Source organism: Rosa chinensis, chromosome 5 (assembly GCF_002994745.2).
Source record: "Rosa chinensis cultivar Old Blush chromosome 5, RchiOBHm-V2, whole genome shotgun sequence".
Lineage (NCBI taxonomy): Eukaryota > Viridiplantae > Streptophyta > Magnoliopsida > Rosales > Rosaceae > Rosa > Rosa chinensis.
This window is the reverse complement of record NC_037092.1, coordinates 39488381-39504150: the sequence shown is the minus strand read 5'-3', so window position 1 is coordinate 39504150 and position 15770 is coordinate 39488381. Positions and strand designations below refer to the sequence as shown.

At 39.1% G+C, this 15770-nt stretch overlaps 2 protein-coding genes across 9 annotated transcripts; one reads left to right on the top strand and one right to left on the bottom strand.

The window, feature by feature from the left end:
- The first annotated feature begins 2055 nt into the window (after positions 1–2055).
- On the top strand, positions 2056–9621 carry LOC112203797 (protein ADP-ribosyltransferase PARP3). Its single transcript, XM_024344716.2, has 19 exons — positions 2056–2243; positions 2498–2651; positions 5297–5580; positions 5674–5869; positions 5970–6083; positions 6165–6222; positions 6312–6381; positions 6474–6648; positions 6753–6886; positions 6960–7197; positions 7267–7394; positions 7483–7559; positions 7629–7789; positions 7854–8063; positions 8154–8256; positions 8470–8552; positions 8643–8786; positions 8864–9046; positions 9183–9621. Exons 1-19 carry the CDS (start codon positions 2056–2058, stop codon positions 9249–9251), a joined length of 2769 nt encoding a protein of 922 aa, XP_024200484.1. The 3' UTR covers positions 9252–9621.
- Positions 9622–11438: 1817 nt separating this feature from the next.
- LOC112166526 (beta-1,6-galactosyltransferase GALT29A) lies at positions 11439–15543 on the bottom strand. Of its 8 annotated transcripts, none has more exons than XM_040506644.1 (3): positions 13886–15542; positions 12191–12298; positions 11439–11480 (listed from the first exon to the last, which is right to left on the bottom strand). In XM_040506644.1, the coding sequence occupies exons 1-3, from the start codon at positions 15119–15121 to the stop codon at positions 11454–11456; spliced, it is 1371 nt and encodes a 456-aa protein (XP_040362578.1). In that variant the 5' UTR covers positions 15122–15542; the 3' UTR covers positions 11439–11453. The 8 variants fall into 8 exon arrangements, with proteins under 8 accessions (XP_040362578.1, XP_040362579.1, XP_040362576.1 ...); XM_040506645.1 differs by lacking the exon at positions 11439–11480 and adding an exon at positions 11495–11521 and having other exon boundaries at positions 13886–15541; XM_040506642.1 differs by lacking the exon at positions 11439–11480 and adding an exon at positions 11926–11973.
- Between the last annotated feature and the right edge of the window lie 227 nt (positions 15544–15770).

Sequence of the window (15770 nt, the reverse complement as noted above, 5' to 3'; positions counted from 1 at the left end):
TGCTATTTTTGCAAAAAAGTAGGACACATGAAAAAGGATTGCACTGGTTATAAAAATTGGTTAGCCAAAAAGGGTAAGATGCTTTCTAATTCAGTTTTTTTTCTCTAGAAATTAATCTTATAAATGTTGAACAACAGTTTTGGTGGATAGATTCAGGCTCACCTATTATTCATATTACTAATTCTTTGCAGGGATTCATAAGGAAGAGAATCCCAAAAAGTGATGAAGTGAACCTGTGTGCAGGCAATGGCATGAGATTGGCAGTCAAGGCTATTGGCACTTTAAAGCTTGATCTAGGATTAGGAAAATTGTTAGTTTTAGACAATGTTTTTTATGTACCTTCCATGAGAAGGAATTTGGTTTCAATTTATCTTTTAGTTAAATTTGGTTGTAGACTCATTATTGATAGTAATGGAATTCTTATTTCTAAAAATTCTGTTCAAATTGGTTCTGATGTTATTATGAATGATTATTTCCAGCTTAATTGTTCTATAGCTCAACAAAAAAATTTACTTGTTGAAAATAACACAAACAGTACTAACACTTTAACAGGTGTTAAAATAATCAAACTAAACGAAAAGTCTACATTTTTATGGCATAGAAGACTTGGCCATGTTTCAAAAGATAGACTGAAAATTTTGGTGAAAAACAAAATCCTCAATGAATTTGATTTTTCTGATCTAACAGATTGTGTGGAATGTTTTAAGGGAAAAATAACCAACTTAAGAAAGAAGACTGCATATAGAAGCCAAAACTTGCTAGTGGTCCATTTAGGCATCAATCTATCTGTGGGAATGTGTATTTTATCATATTCATTAATGATTTTTCTAGATACAGTTATGTTTATCTACTCTCAGAAAAGTCTCATGCAGAAAATCAAAACAGTAAGGTCAGATCGAGGAGGAGAGTTTTATGGAAAATACACAAAATGCACAAGATCAAGTGGTTGATCAGGAAATGCGTATATTTTAATGGTGATCAAGCTGCGCCTACAAATTTACCTGAACCATTGCTTGATGTAAAACCACAAATCCTCAAGTAGCTCAACCCAACCCTGAAAATTCTCAACCTAGAAGATCACAGAGAGCAAGAAAACCAACTTATGGGGGGAAAGAGAGTGATTACATTGTTTATCTGCAAGAAGCAGAACCATTTCTTGATGTAGAACCACAAATCCTCAAGTAGCTCAACCCAACCCTGAAAATTCTCAACCTAGAAGATCACAGAGAGCAAGAAAACCAACTTATGGGGGGAAAGAGAGTGATTACATTGTTTATCTGCAAGAAGCAGAAATTGAAATGGGCTGTGCAGAAGACAATGATCCAACCACTTTTAATCAAGTTATTAAGAGTAGTGAATCAAAAGAGTGGCAGCTGGCAATGGAGGCTGAAATTGATTCCATGAGCCAAAATGCAGTTTGGGAATTAGTTGAACCAGACCCCAAACAGAAAACCTATAGGTTGTAAATGGGTTTTCAAAACAAAAAGAGATGCAAATGGCAATGTAGAGAGACATAAAGCAAGGCTAGTTGCCAAAGGGTTTACACAAAAAAGGGCATTGACTTTACTAAGACTTTTTCTCTAGTTTCTACAAAAGACTCATTCAGAATAATCATGGCTTTAGTGGCTCATTTTGATATGGAGTTGCATCAGATGGATGTTAAAATTGCATTCTTGAATGGTGAACTAGATGAAGTGATTTACATGAGACAACAAGAAGGGTTCATACAAGCAGGGAGTGAAAACTTAGTCTGCAAATTAAGAAAATCAATTTATGGCCTAAAACAAGCTTCTAGGCAGTGGTATAAGAAATTTGATTATGTGATTTCAACTTTTGGATTTATAGAAAATCTTGTTGATGAGTGTGTTTATTTGAAAACATTTGGGAATCAATTTATTTTCTTAGTACTCTATGTGGATGATATTCTCTTGGCTAGCAGTAACATGAAACTGCTTAAAGACACCAAGAACTTTCTGTCAAAGAATTTTTGACATGAAAGATTTAGGAGAAGCATCCTATGTACTAGGTTGAGATTAAAAGAGATAGGGCACAGAGATGACTTGGCTTATCTCAACAAGATTATGTTACCAAATTTTGAAGCGATTTGGTATGAAAAAGTTTGCAGCTGGAGAAGTTCCCACGTCCAAGGGTGACAAGTTAACTAAGAAGCAGAGTCCTAAAAGTGATGTTGAAAAGGAAACCATGGAGTCAAAACCTTATGCAAGACTTGTTGGAAGTCTTATGTATGCATAAGTCTGCACTAGGCCACACTTTTCTTTTGCAGTTGGGATATTGTCAAGGTTTCAATCCAATCCAGGCCATGAACATTGGGTGGCTGGAAAGAAAGTGTGGAGATACCTGCAAAGAACTAAAAACCATATGCTTGTATATAGACAACTAGAGGATCTAAAACTTGTTGGATTTTCAGATTCTAATTTTGTAGGGAATTATCCAAACTCCAAGAAATCAACTTATGGATATGTATTCATGCTTGCAGGAGGTGCAGTTGCTTGGAAAACCATGAAGCAAACTCTAGTTACAACCTCCACCCTATGCAAGCTAAATTTATTGAAAGTGTGCGTGAAGGGCTTTGGATAAGAAATTTTCTGATGCTGACCAAGATATTAAGTCACAATGTGGCTGACGCACTTGTAATTTATTGTGATAATGACACTGCTGTTTTCTTCAGCAAGAACAGCAAAAGGTCAAATAATTCCAAGCATATTGATTTAAAGTATTACAGTGTCAGAGAAAGAGTAAAGCATGGTGAAATAGTTGTTTTCAGTATTGACACAAATTCACAACCTGCAAATCCTTTCACCAAAGCTTTATCAGTGGCTGCATTTCAAAAGCATATAGCAAGAATTGGAGTTTTAGCTAGTTTAGATGCTTAGGTTCAGTGGGAGTTAGTCTAGTTAGAGCAATTTAAATTTCTAAGATTTATGAGTTCTTATATTTTTCAGTTGTGATTTTCAGTTTTATTTGTCACAACTTGTTTGTAATGACAGTTTATTGTTATTAATAAAATTTTGAGGCATTTCTAGATTTTAGTTTTTTGCTGTAGCTTTATTGTTTTATTCTAGAAAAATGTCATTTTGTTTTAAATGTCATACTTGCTATCAGATGGCCTTGAATCATGTATAGCAATATGTTACAGTTCAAGCAATGAATTATAGGCCATCAGTGTTCAGTAAATTGCTTGAGTTTCTAGTTTAAGAAACATTCAGTAGGACATAATATATGTTTACTTGTTTATACACATTAACATATATTGTATCACTTCTGGTTTTGACATATGTAGATTGCAGGAGCTGATGTTAGTGGCTTTGAAACTTTGCATTTTCTGTTAAAATGTATTATGTTTCTTGTTCTGCATGAATGACTATGATCTGACCATGTTGGAATGGATTATTGATTTAAATTTGTTATCTGGCGCGCACTACAGTAAGTTGAATGAGTCTTGACATTTTCTGGTGCAAATCATTAAGTATACTTTGTGTCAGTCCAAGTGGGAGATTGTTATAATCAAATGTGGACTTTTCACACATTATCATAATGTATATGATGATTAGCTAAATATCAAACCTAATTTAACATGGATACAAACTATAAATCAATACTAGTAGCTTAATGAAACAGTGTATCAGTTCATTAAGGTTAGTAATCTAATTTTTAGTCTGCAAGAAAGATTACAATGCAATGATACATTAAAAGTCTAACTAGGAGACCTAATTCCTTATGAATTGCTTTTATGGAAGGTTTATGAGGTTTAGTCATTCTATATAAATAGATGAGTTTGGTCACTATTACCACCACGTTATTTTTGCATTAGTTTTGTTCATTGAGAAGATAGGTTGGTAAGTAACAGAATGCCATATTCAATTATTTTATATATTTATAGTGTTGCAGAGATAGAGTACATACCAGTCATAATAGAAGGTAAGCCTTGATTCTTGTACGGTTAATGTCAAACTTATATGCATAATGATTGTTAGCATGAATTTTGGTTTTACAAAATAAACAGTATGGGAGCAAAAAATCAACAAACCAATTCATCTTCTTTAGGAACCAAGAGAAGAGGAATAGCCCCGGCTAGCTATTAATCTTGCACCATTGCTGAATATTTGAAAAGTGTTGGGTACATAATTAATCAAGCATTGCTGATAGTATTGGAGCCTGCGTGTAAACAGTATGATCTGTCACCCACAAGTTCTAAGGACAAGTGTTGCCCTAGAGGGCTAAGAAGCTGCCAAGTTTCAAAACCAAAGCACTCTGAACTGAAGGATAGACATTAACAGTAGCTAGCTAGTAGTAAAGAAACCAATGGATTAATAGCTTAATATCGCATGCAGCGGTACACCGAAATAAGTCTCTCACACTAATATGGGTAGAATACCACGTGCCGAGGCCTGAAGCAATGAGATAGACACGTTTCAAACAAGCATACACATGTCGTACAAAGAGCATGACAGAGAAACCATGGCCTTGCCAGGAAAGGAATGTACGTGTCGTTTTGGGGTGCGTCACAGTCGGTGATGCATGTAAAAGGGTCTCACTCTGCTCCTATATGATTACTACCATACTCAACTTGGAAGACCTGTTGTTCTTGATTGGAAAATCCAGACTGTTTAGCTGTGAAGTTGGAAGTTCTCCCTTTGTTTGCTGCAGAGAAAGAAATATATAGCTGAAAAAGATGAAGGTACGTCTTTGTTTGTTTCAGCTATTAGTACCACTGCAGTACTAAAATGGTTTATTTATTTCTTATTACTTATACACTCTTTTGAGAGAGTTGCATCAGTTTAATTACCATTTTTCCCTTGGTGGTTTTGGGTTTCCTATTTGCTTTATATGCATGTGTGAAAATTTACAAGCCAAATTAGGACGAACAGCTTCAAAATTCTGAACATCTAAGGCTGCATTTTGAATGCTCAGATTAAAGAAAAAAGCCAACCAAAAAAAAAACATCTACAACAGAGATGGCATGGAGAATCAAATATTAAATGGCATTCAGTAAAAGCAGTCATCAACATAGTGAATAGTATAAAACCATTTTAAGTTCTAGTAGGAATCTTTTGTATATCCAAACTTGCGTTGGATAAAATGTGTTTCGTAGCTACGTTGAATCTAGACATGCTTTTCCTCGCACACAATTACAAGAAGAAGTATCAACCTCAGCTAGCTGAAATAAAACATTAAATCTGGATAGTAGTAGGAAGGAGCAGATCATCAGCTTTTCTCTCTCTACTTTCTCAAAGATATAGGTCTCTAACTACTTAAGTGCCGACCAACTGTGAAGGTTCATGAAACGAGGTCACACTCTCATTCAAACCCTGAAGAGGAGAAGAAAGTAATGACGCGGAAGCAGAAGGCTGAGAACAAGGCACATGATGGAGAGCAACCTCCAAAGAAGCCTAGGGCTGATGATCACAATGGCCATGCAAATGGTAAAGCTTTACCTGCTGAGTTTGAGGAACTGTATTCTGCTGTCAAAGGGCATTTGTCAACAGAACAAATGCGAGAAATCTTGGAAGCTAATGATCAAGACTCTTCTGGCTCAGATGCTGCTGTTCTAAGAAAATGGTTAGCTGGAATTTGTTTTGGTCACAGTAATGATGAATAGAGTTCTGTTGATCTCAAGGTCTATTTAAATTTTTGATTGCGTTGTTTGGACAGCCAAGATCTGCTATTCTATGGGCCATTAGATAGTTGTCGTATTTGCAATGGTAAATTAGAGTTCAATGGTATACGCTATTCTTGCACCGGAACTTATAGCGAGTGGGCTTCTTGTACTTTCAACACGAGGGATCCACCAAGGAAGCAGGAAGCGATCAAGTTACCTGAGAGTCTTGAGAAGTCTCCTGCTTCAGATGTAATTACACCATCACCCATCTTTTGTTTTCTTCATCTTTGATATGCTGTACCATGTGTACACGTTTTATCAACTTACGGGAGCCACCTATGTGATACAGTTGCTAAAGAAATATCAGGACCCAAGTCGCCGGCCCAAGAGGGATTTAAGCACTCCTGATAAGCCCTTCACTGGGATGTTAATTTCTTTAATGGGCCGTCTTACTAGATCACATGTATGTAGGACAGTTGATTTACAAACCGTCTTATTTGTCATTTCACGCTGTGTACTGATCATGCTTTCATTACCATTGCAGCAATACTGGAGACAGGAAGTAGATAAACATGGAGGAAAGGTTGCCAACCATGTGATTGGTAATTCAATATATCCTTATCCTTTATATTTTAGTTGCATGAAACCGGCATTCCTGTTCTACACTTATTCTATACAGGGACCTTTGCAGGTGTGACATGCCTAATTGTGTCTCCTGCGGAACGAGAACGCGGCGGCACAAATAAACTGGCTGAAGCAATGTGTGTAATATGTTTCTTTCCGTAGCCTAAAATTTGCAAGGCACAAGTCATATTGCAACATTCTGCAAATGACCGGTCTAATGATTTTGCAGGGAGAGAGGGATACCTGTAGTAAGTGAACAGTGGCTGATTGATAGCATAGAAAGACAAGAACCCCAGCCTCTCGAAGCATATGAAATTGCTAGTGATCTTGCTCCTGATGGCAGAGGAATCCCATGGGACAAAATGGATCCCAGTGAAGAGGCAATTGAGTCACTTTCAGCAGAAGTATAGAACTCTAAGATTATAATTTTACTAGATATTTTGTATCAAATTTGCTTGTATCAAATTTGCATCTATATTGACAACATTATGATCTCCTTCCTATGCAGCTCAAGCTTTATGGGAAGAGAGCTGTCTACAAAGATACGAAACTGCAGGAGCAAGGCGGAAAAATCTTCGAGAGGGATGGGACATTGTACAACTGTGCCTTCTCACATTGTGATCTAGGACGAAAACTGAACGAGTAATTGACCCTTCTATTAATGTTTAAGCTTAGTTCTGATAAAATGTGGTCCCTAAACCTTTGGTTGTTCCAGTTATTGCATCTTGCAACTGATTATGGTGCCAGAGAACAGCCTGAACTTGTACTACAAGAAAGGCAGAGTTGGGGATGACCCCAATGCAGAGGAAAGGCTTGAAGAATGGAAGAATGTGGATGATGCTGTGAAAGAGTTTGTTAAAATATTTGAGGAAGTAACCGGAAATGAGTTTGAACCATGGGAAAGAGAGAAGAAGATCCAGAAGAAGCCATTTAAGTTTTACCCAATAGACATGGTATGGTGTCTTGCTGTTACTTTGTTTGTGATGTTATCCAGGTTCATGAACCTTTGTCACTATGAATAGGACGATGGAGTTGAAGTAAGACATGGAGGACTTGGTCTTCGACAGCTGGGAGTTGCTGCTACACATTGCAAACTTCAGCCCGAGGTTGCAAATTTTATGAAGATCCTATGCAGTCAGGAGGTTTACAAGTATGGTTATGTTTCAAGGCACTTGAAAATTTGTCATGGTTTTGCATTAGTAATTTAGTACTACTAAAACTCGTTGTGTTGAATTTAGATATGCTCTGATGGAGATGGGATTGGATGCCCCAGAATTGCCAATGGGGATGCTTACCGATGTCCACCTAAAAAGATGTGAGGAAGTTGCTTCTCACATCCTTGTTTCAGTTGTTTGTGTCTAGTAAACTAACGGTATGTGTGCAGGTGAGGATGTTCTTCAAGAGTTTGTGGAGAAACTGAAGTCAATGAAGGAATCAGGGCCAGAGTCTGAGGCTGTTTGGTCGGACTTTAGCCAAAGATGGTTTACCCTGCTGCACTCTACTAGGCCTTTCATATTCAGGAACTTCCAGGAAGTTGCAGATCATGTAAGCAAAACAGAATCATGTGTGCACGCATCAGAATCATGCTAAATCTCTCTTCATCTTGTAGGCTGCTGCTGCACTGGAGACTGTTCGGGACATAACTCTGTCCTCACATCTTATTGGAGACATGAGTGGAGCTACCATTGATGATCCCTTGTCAGATAGATGTAGCAAATTGGGATGCTCAATCTCCCCACTTGATAAGGAATCCGATGATTACAAAATGATTCTGAAGTACCTGGACAAGACCTATGAACCTGTCAAAGTTGGAGATATTGTAAGCATGAAGTTCTTAGATGTTTATATAATCCAACCATGACATAAATGAACAGAACTAGTATTGGTGCTGATCAATGATGCCTTGCAGGAATACGGGGTGTCTGTGGAGAACATATTCGTTGTTGAATCAAATGCCTGTCCATCTTTGGATGAAATAAAGAAGTTGCCTAACAAATTTCTCCTATGGTGTGGTAAGATGCTAGTATGATTTCTTTCTCTACTTTCCTAAAATAAACATTTTCAAGTTTGCTGGGAAATCAAATTAGAACACATCGAGTTGAGCCAGAAAGGCTGGACGCGAAATTGTTGTTTGATTAAACAAAACTCTTGAGCCATTGTAAGACGATTCCTACAAGTTAAAGCCGACTTGGTTTGTGGAAATGACTTTGTAATGATTCCTGCAGGGACACGGAGCTCAAATCTGATGAGGCACTTGAATAAGGGTTTCTTGCCAGCAATATGCTCTCTCCCTGTCCCAGGCTATATGGTAATACAGATACCAAGTAATTTTCAATGCATCCTTTATGCAGTTGTGTTCTAGTTACACACATTAAGGTGCTGCGTTTTTGGTTTGCAGTTTGGGAAAGCAATTGTTTGCTCTGATACTGCCGCAGAGGCTGCAAGGTATGGTTATACTGCTGTGGACAGACCAGAGGGTTTCTTAGTTTTGGCTGTGGCTTCTCTAGGTGAAGAGATTATTGAGTTGAAAAACCCACCAGAGGTATGAGCTTTATGCTAAAATTCATATACCATTTCCTAGAGATTTTGTAGTAACATTGTTGCAATTTGATGAGGCAGGACACAAAATCTTTAGAGGACAAGAAACTTGGAGTGAAGTGCATAGGGAAAAAGAAGACTGATGAATCGGAGCACTTTGTATGGCATGATTATATCAAAGTTCCCTGTGGACGATTAGTGCCTTCAGATAATAAAGACAGCATTGTCGAGTATAACGAGTATGCTGTCTATGATCCCAAGCAGGTATGGAAAAGAACTGTTGGAAAACTTTCTTGTCCCCAATCTACTGGCTATTGAATCAGCCAAAAAAAAAAAAATCTACTGGCTATTGATTTGTGATTCCATTTGTCTGCAATCGGTTAAATGTTTTGTCTTGCAGACATGCATAAGGTTCTTGGTGGGTGTGAAGTATGAAGAGAAGGATGCTGTCATGGACACCGAGGAGTGACCTTGAAGATGCTAGGAGGGATCCAAGAAACAAAGAAGCACACTCTCTTGCTACCCTTTTTGGAAATGAGAAGGATGTGCTGAAGATGGCAATAGGGGTCCTGACAACTTTTTGCTATGTTTCTTGGAAGGACTAAGATTGCTCGAGGGCCTCGTCGAACTCTTTTTTGTAGGAAGGTTGATCTTTTGTTGTATATAGTCCCCTCTTTTGTTGTATATTAGTATGACCACTACCATGTTGGGTAGTATGTGTGCTGACACGAGGCCTGTGAAGCCTCCAACATAGAAAATTGGATCCAGTGTAGTTCGAGGTTCTCTCTCTGATGTCATCTGAAAAGGTTCACTCTGCGTAAAGTGCACTTATGGTCTGATTTGCGTTTATGTTGTTTTACAATGCCATCCCGAATCTGGCTTTCTGATGCTCAAAGAAGATGCTGCGCGAGTACGAACATAGGCATGTGAAGGTGAAAAGAACGGACTTTTAGGTTTCTTACGAGTGGCGAAAATTTAGATTGATTTACATTGGTGCTCGTCATCTTATGCAAGATGTTGCATTTTTCATCTGGCATGCATGGGATGGTCTTCTGTATGAAAAGGTACGGAATTGTATATTGACAAGAAAAGCACCACGTAAAACGAATTGCAGACATTTTGAGCTTACAAAATGGATAGCCAGGAACATGCGAATGGCACAAAATATTGACACAGCAATAACATCACGACCGGGAGCTCACAGAAGAGGATAGTGCTACCAAACATTCCCACCATAGAGAGCTTTTTAAAAAATATTGCAACACAGGATATAAACCTAACCATAAGCAGAGAACCACATCCTAAAGTCATGCACAATGAACTATAAACGGAACGTTTGTACTGATCTCAACCAACGATTCCTCAGTTCTGACAATGGTTGTTAGAGCAATAACAGTGATTCTTTCAATTCTCACTCGTCCGACTGCGCCGCCATGTCAAGCGGGCCTCTGGCTTTGTCGGTATGCGCCGTGTGGTCGGACGGGACTAGTTTTTCTAGGATGCATTTGGATGATGATCAATACCTGGGTCCAGTTTGGTGATTAGATTGATTTCGATTTGGTTACGGGCTGGCGAGGGGATTGGAAGCTTTTGGTGACTGCAGGAACCTTGAGGGGTGCAATCTGATGGGATCTCGATTTGGCAAAGGATATGCTCAAACGCAGATGGGGTGGCTGTGTGGATTGGTTGTGGCGACGGGATGAGTTTGGTTCAGCGGCGGGGTCGATGTGCGCTGGTGGGGTGATCACCTGGTGTGCGATAGAGACGGCGACTTCGATGGCTACCAATGGCGGCTTCGACAGCTTTTTTGGCTTGTGGTGCTGGTGCTTTGCTCGTCACCAGGGTTCTGGGCTGATCCTGGTGGTTGGGTCTGGGTGCTTGGGCTTTGTCCTTGGGCCAAGTCTAGTGGTCATGTTGGTTGGACCCCTTGTTTTAGTTTTCTTGCCTAGCCTTTTCTAGTGACTTAGGGGCTTCTGCCTATTCTAGCTTTTTCTCTAGTTTAGCCTAGCCTATCACATGGATTTTAGTCTTTGTCGGCTTAATTCTTAGTTTCTCTAGTTGTACACCAATTGAGGTCTCTAGGCGATCAGATTTACTATTTTAGGAGAGTTAAGTTGTGAGGGTGGTCCTTTGATTATTTTATTTTTTTTGGATAAGAAAAGTTTAGGTAAGAGGGAGGCTTCCCTACACTACTAGGGTCAAGACAAACCTGCGACCTCAACCCAACAGGACTTACGAAACTAGCTAGTGTCCCAGCCCAGCCCATTGGTATGGAATTATGTAGGACATTTTCTAAATTGCCCACCAAATGAGAGATTGTGGGTCCTTTGATTTTTAGGCTCGAATAAGTGAGCTCATTATGTTTACAATGAGGGTTACTTGTCATACCGCTTGGCGGCTTGTGCCATTTATGATTTTGGTGTGAGACAACATATGATGTACGTGCGTTATGGTCATAGATAAATTAATGAAATTATCCTTTCCTCAAAAAAAAAAAAAAAAAAAAAAAAAAAAACAATACATTTCCTTACGCCTATATGCTCAGAAACCCAACATAATTAACACTTCGATCAAAAATCAAGTAGGCCACCTTCTTATGAGTATGAGGGGCCCAAATGAACCCCCAGGCCCAAAACCACAACGTAAGGCTGAAGAAGGAAGTCTAGCCACTTCAATCTTTGACCAGTAGCCGCCGCCACTGTCACCATATTAACACCACCACCAACATCAAAACCACCACTAGGAATCCAGAAGCAATTTTCGCCGTCAACACAAACATTAAGGTCATGAAACCACAACCCAATGCTAGAAATAGGGCGATGAAGATCACCAAAAACCAATGAACTAACAAGAGGAGCCATGGTTAAAACTTAAAACATAAAAACTATGCTTGTACAGAGAAACATAAACGCGTGAAATGAAAAAATATATTAAGTACATAATTGATTGAAAACATGAGAAAAATCTTCTATTTGCCCGCCCAGTCCACCTAATCCGTGTTTGACTCCTTTGGCATTTTTCGATTAATCGAAGCCGTTTGCCACCGCTTAGCCCTTAGGTGGGCACCCAAGGGAACTTTTAGAACACACAAGTAATGTTGTGTTCCCGAGCGTTAAGCGTTTGCAAATGTGATATCATGTGTGAGGAACCTACTTTTGTCAAGCCACTTTGTGACAAGTTTCTTTGTAATACTACCATATTATCAATAAGATCATAGTTAAAAAAATGTAAATAAAGGATAAAATAAATAAAAATGGCAGATCAATTGTCCCTATAAAATGCTCTACAAGGACAACGATTCAAAATGGAATGTTTAAAACAAGTGTAGCCTCTGTAGGTCAGTAAAGAGATGAGAAACAGAGAACAAGCAGCGGGGTAAGAAGATGTCAACAATAAGCCAATAAATACCTCGCGCAGGAGCCAACAAAATATAGTAAAAGGTAATGCAAATGAAGCCGATGTGCCACCAAACATTCCCACAACAGAGTCCAGCATCATTTTTGGCCTAACCTGCAGCTAAGAACCCACCAAGCCTCATAACTAAAAGGGGTTTCAATAGAAGACCATTCAGTAGAAGCATACAATCCGTTCGTAATTATATAATCCTAATTTTCAAAGTTGCTTTAAGTATGTTACACATACTAATATAAATGAGATACAAAATTGTATGTCCTACGCTGCTATCATCTGACTTTCTAATGTGAATTGAAAAGGAACTACTTGTCAACTGCTAAACTAGGCAACAGAACCAGAAGCTTCAACAATCAAACAATACGTCATCCATGACATTGTAGACCAATTGCCCCTATATAAAAGTTCCATCTGACCATGCCTAGAAGAACAATGAATCAAAACGATTTCAGATGTTCATCAAACTCAATTACATGTTTAAAACAAGATCTAAATAGTATATTGCAGACGTCCAGACTAAGCTGATAAATATCTTGAGCACGAGCCAAAAAAAAAAAAACAAACAAGCTTGGGGATAGGAATAGGCCGATACATAAGCCAAAGTGCCACCAAACATTCCCACAACAGAGACCAGCAGGTAGGAACCCCATCATATGATTGTAATAGGCAGGCATACCCTAACCCACAGGTAAGAACCCACCAGGTCTCACTCCTACTTGCTCTAAATGTGTATTAAATATAAGAGCACAACAAACTGCAATGGAAGATGCACTAAAGAATATATAGGAAAGTTTATATGGAATGAACTCACAGTCGAGAACATTACAAAGTCAGAACCAAAGAAGCTAAAGCAATAGTAGTGATCATAAAGCAGAGGCAATAGCTGCCTAATTTTTCATTTTCACTGCTTTCTTTTCTTCTTCTTCTTTTTTTTTTTTTTTTCTATTGAAATTGTTCCAAGTGCCTTTTCCTTGGCAACTAGGGGTATAATAACTTGAAACCGATGAGCTATCTGTTCTCTACGGTAACAAAATGATGTTGCCATAACATATCATTCACTTCAAAATAGATATAAGTTAAACACTCCTGCATCCGCATGACTACAATTCAAGTTAATAGAAGCATACAATCCAATTCTTAGTGCAAACCTCTGTCATTTTGATGTAAAAGCAAATACAAAACTTTAACTTTCTAATGAGAACGGAAAAGAAAGAACTTGTCAGACCGCAAAACTAATTAATTATCAACAGAACCATCACACTTCAACCTTTAAACAATGTATCCATGACATTCTAGACTAACTCTCCCTAAGAAAAAGCTCCATATGACCATGCCTACAAGAACAATGATTCAAAATGTTTGGACATGTTCGAGAAATTTCAATCTTAACAAATCAAATGTGAACCCAGTTTTCATTCCAATCTTACAATTGATAATTCCCATAACTATCTTCGATAGTTCAAGGTCAAAGTATGAAACAGAATCTTCAACAAAATATGCTCTTCGACTGTTTCATAGTAGGAGACTACTATTATACACCAATCTTTTGTTGACAGGAAACAGCAAGAATACAACAACTGACACCTGAGAAACCTATCAGCTAGTTCCAGAACACATGATTCGACTGGCAATATGTCATTGATATATAACCACAGGAGGAATCTTGAACTTTTCTGAAAAGAATGGTATTACCTGTGGTCTCTCCACTAAATCATGGTAGAAAGCATACTCGGCCTCATAATCGTGCAACCGAAGCTCAGCCTTTTGATTTGTATGGTAATGGTGCTTAGCTGACTCTGACTTCCCAAAGCCAAATATACTAACTTTGTCACAAATCCCCAAGGCAAGCATAATTGCTTGCATGCCAGAAGAGTAATGGAACATAGCAGCATCATGAGCAGCCCCCCATTCATCGAATGACTTCCCCGTCTCCTCCCCAAACCGTTTCAACGAATAATACTTCACTATCCTTGCACTCAGCACATCCAACCGAAGATCAGTCACAAGCAAAGGCGCTTTATGGGACACATTGCATATTGCGTAATCAAAGAAATGCGCCGGTTGACAAATGTACATAATTATAGGCACATTCTGTCCGTAAGGGTGGCAAAAACAACCATTTCTCCTAGCACAAAGATGCAAAATGTTACTATTTACAAACGAAATGTTTGTCTTCGACCCAACTTTTCCCACAAAGGCCTCTATCCTCGCATTGTTCAATCGAATAACTACCTCATGACTATCAATCAATGCACCATGATTACTCTTCAACAAAATCCCACTGTTCCCGACCACAGCACAAGACGAGTAACGCTTCTCTTCCGAACTTCCCTCCGTACCATTTTTCCCATCAATCGGATTCTTCACAAGTCTAACCAAATCCAACATAATATCAGGCTGAAACCTTCTGTTTCTTGACCATTCACTCAACAATCTCCGAAACTCTGACCAATAACGATAGAACTGAGGAGAACGGAGCATTACCGGATAGCCTGCAGAGGTCCTTGCTCTGGCATCATGGTGATTAAACCTTCTCCAAGTTGCGAAACTCCGGTACCGCCCCAGACTAGCAAAGTTACCGTCCAGAAGTTGCTCTACTTCCTTCTTGGCTTGAGCTCCACCCACATCGTCTGCAGCGTATTTCAGCAGAGTAGCATTGAACACTGGCTTCGGCGGCGGAACGAGCATCCTCTTCTCGAACTCAATCAAGCTCAGACTGTGCCGCACGGCGGTTCGGCAGCTCAGAGTGGCGGCGAAGACAATGAGTAGCAGGAGGCTGAAGAGTGGGCGAACAGAGAGCTTCATTGGAAGGATGAAGAAATCGTTGAGAGGGTTTGTGGGTGTTGCCAAATGTGGCCAGAAATAGAGCCTGCAGATCTTGAAGCTCTGTGGATTGGGACCATTTTGGGTAACTGTAGATTTCGTCATTTCCAGGAAGTGAGGTTTTTAAGTCTTGAAGATGGATTTGTGAGATGGGTCAGGAGATTTGCATCCGGGTTTGTGGGATTTGGTTAAGAAAGTGGGCTTTTTTTTTCATGTGGGGGGGGAGAGCAGATCAGAGGAGGGAGGGGGCTATGAGATGAAAATGGGAGTGGAATCTGGCTGTGGGATTTGGTTGAGAAATGGGAATTTCATGATACAATGGGGGAGGAAGATTGGAGAGGCAGGCAAGTAGTGCTAGAGGGTATTGGGGGTTTGGAGCAGTATGAGATATAAAGCAGCCATTGAGGAGCTGAAACAGGTAACCAACCCCATGATGAAATCTAGGGGAGGTGAGAGGGAGGAGGTTTATTTGAGAGCTTTGAAAGTTTGGTTTGGAGTGTCTTGGGGAGTGGAGGGTGGGGCGCAATATGCAGTGATGATATACTTGATATACAGTAAAGAATTGACCCACTTAGTTCATTGGATGGTGTTTACTTGTCCCCACTTGAAAGAAAGGTGTGATGTGTGCTTGTTAGAGAATTTTAGTGTTTTTTTTTTTTGGGAAATTTTATTCGCACATTCTTAAATGCTTAATACATACCTCTTATTTAATACACCACCGTTTTGATTTCTTATTCTATCATTTTATTAAATA

Coding starts and splice junctions, on each gene's coding strand:
- LOC112203797 (XM_024344716.2), top strand. CDS start 2,056: ATGACTTGGCTTATCTCAACAAGATTATGTTACCAAATTTTGAAGCGA. Junction 2,244..2,497: donor AGACTTGTTGGAAGTCTTAT/GTATGCATAAGT, acceptor TCATGCTTGCAG/GAGGTGCAGTTGCTTGGAAA. Junction 7,560..7,628: donor CGATGTCCACCTAAAAAGAT/GTGAGGAAGTTG, acceptor GTATGTGTGCAG/GTGAGGATGTTCTTCAAGAG.
- LOC112166526 (XM_040506640.1), bottom strand. CDS start 15,121: ATGACGAAATCTACAGTTACCCAAAATGGTCCCAATCCACAGAGCTTC. Junction 12,299..13,885: donor ATTTAGTGGAGAGACCACAG/GTAATACCATTC, acceptor GTGGGTTCTTAG/CTGCAGGTTAGGCCAAAAAT.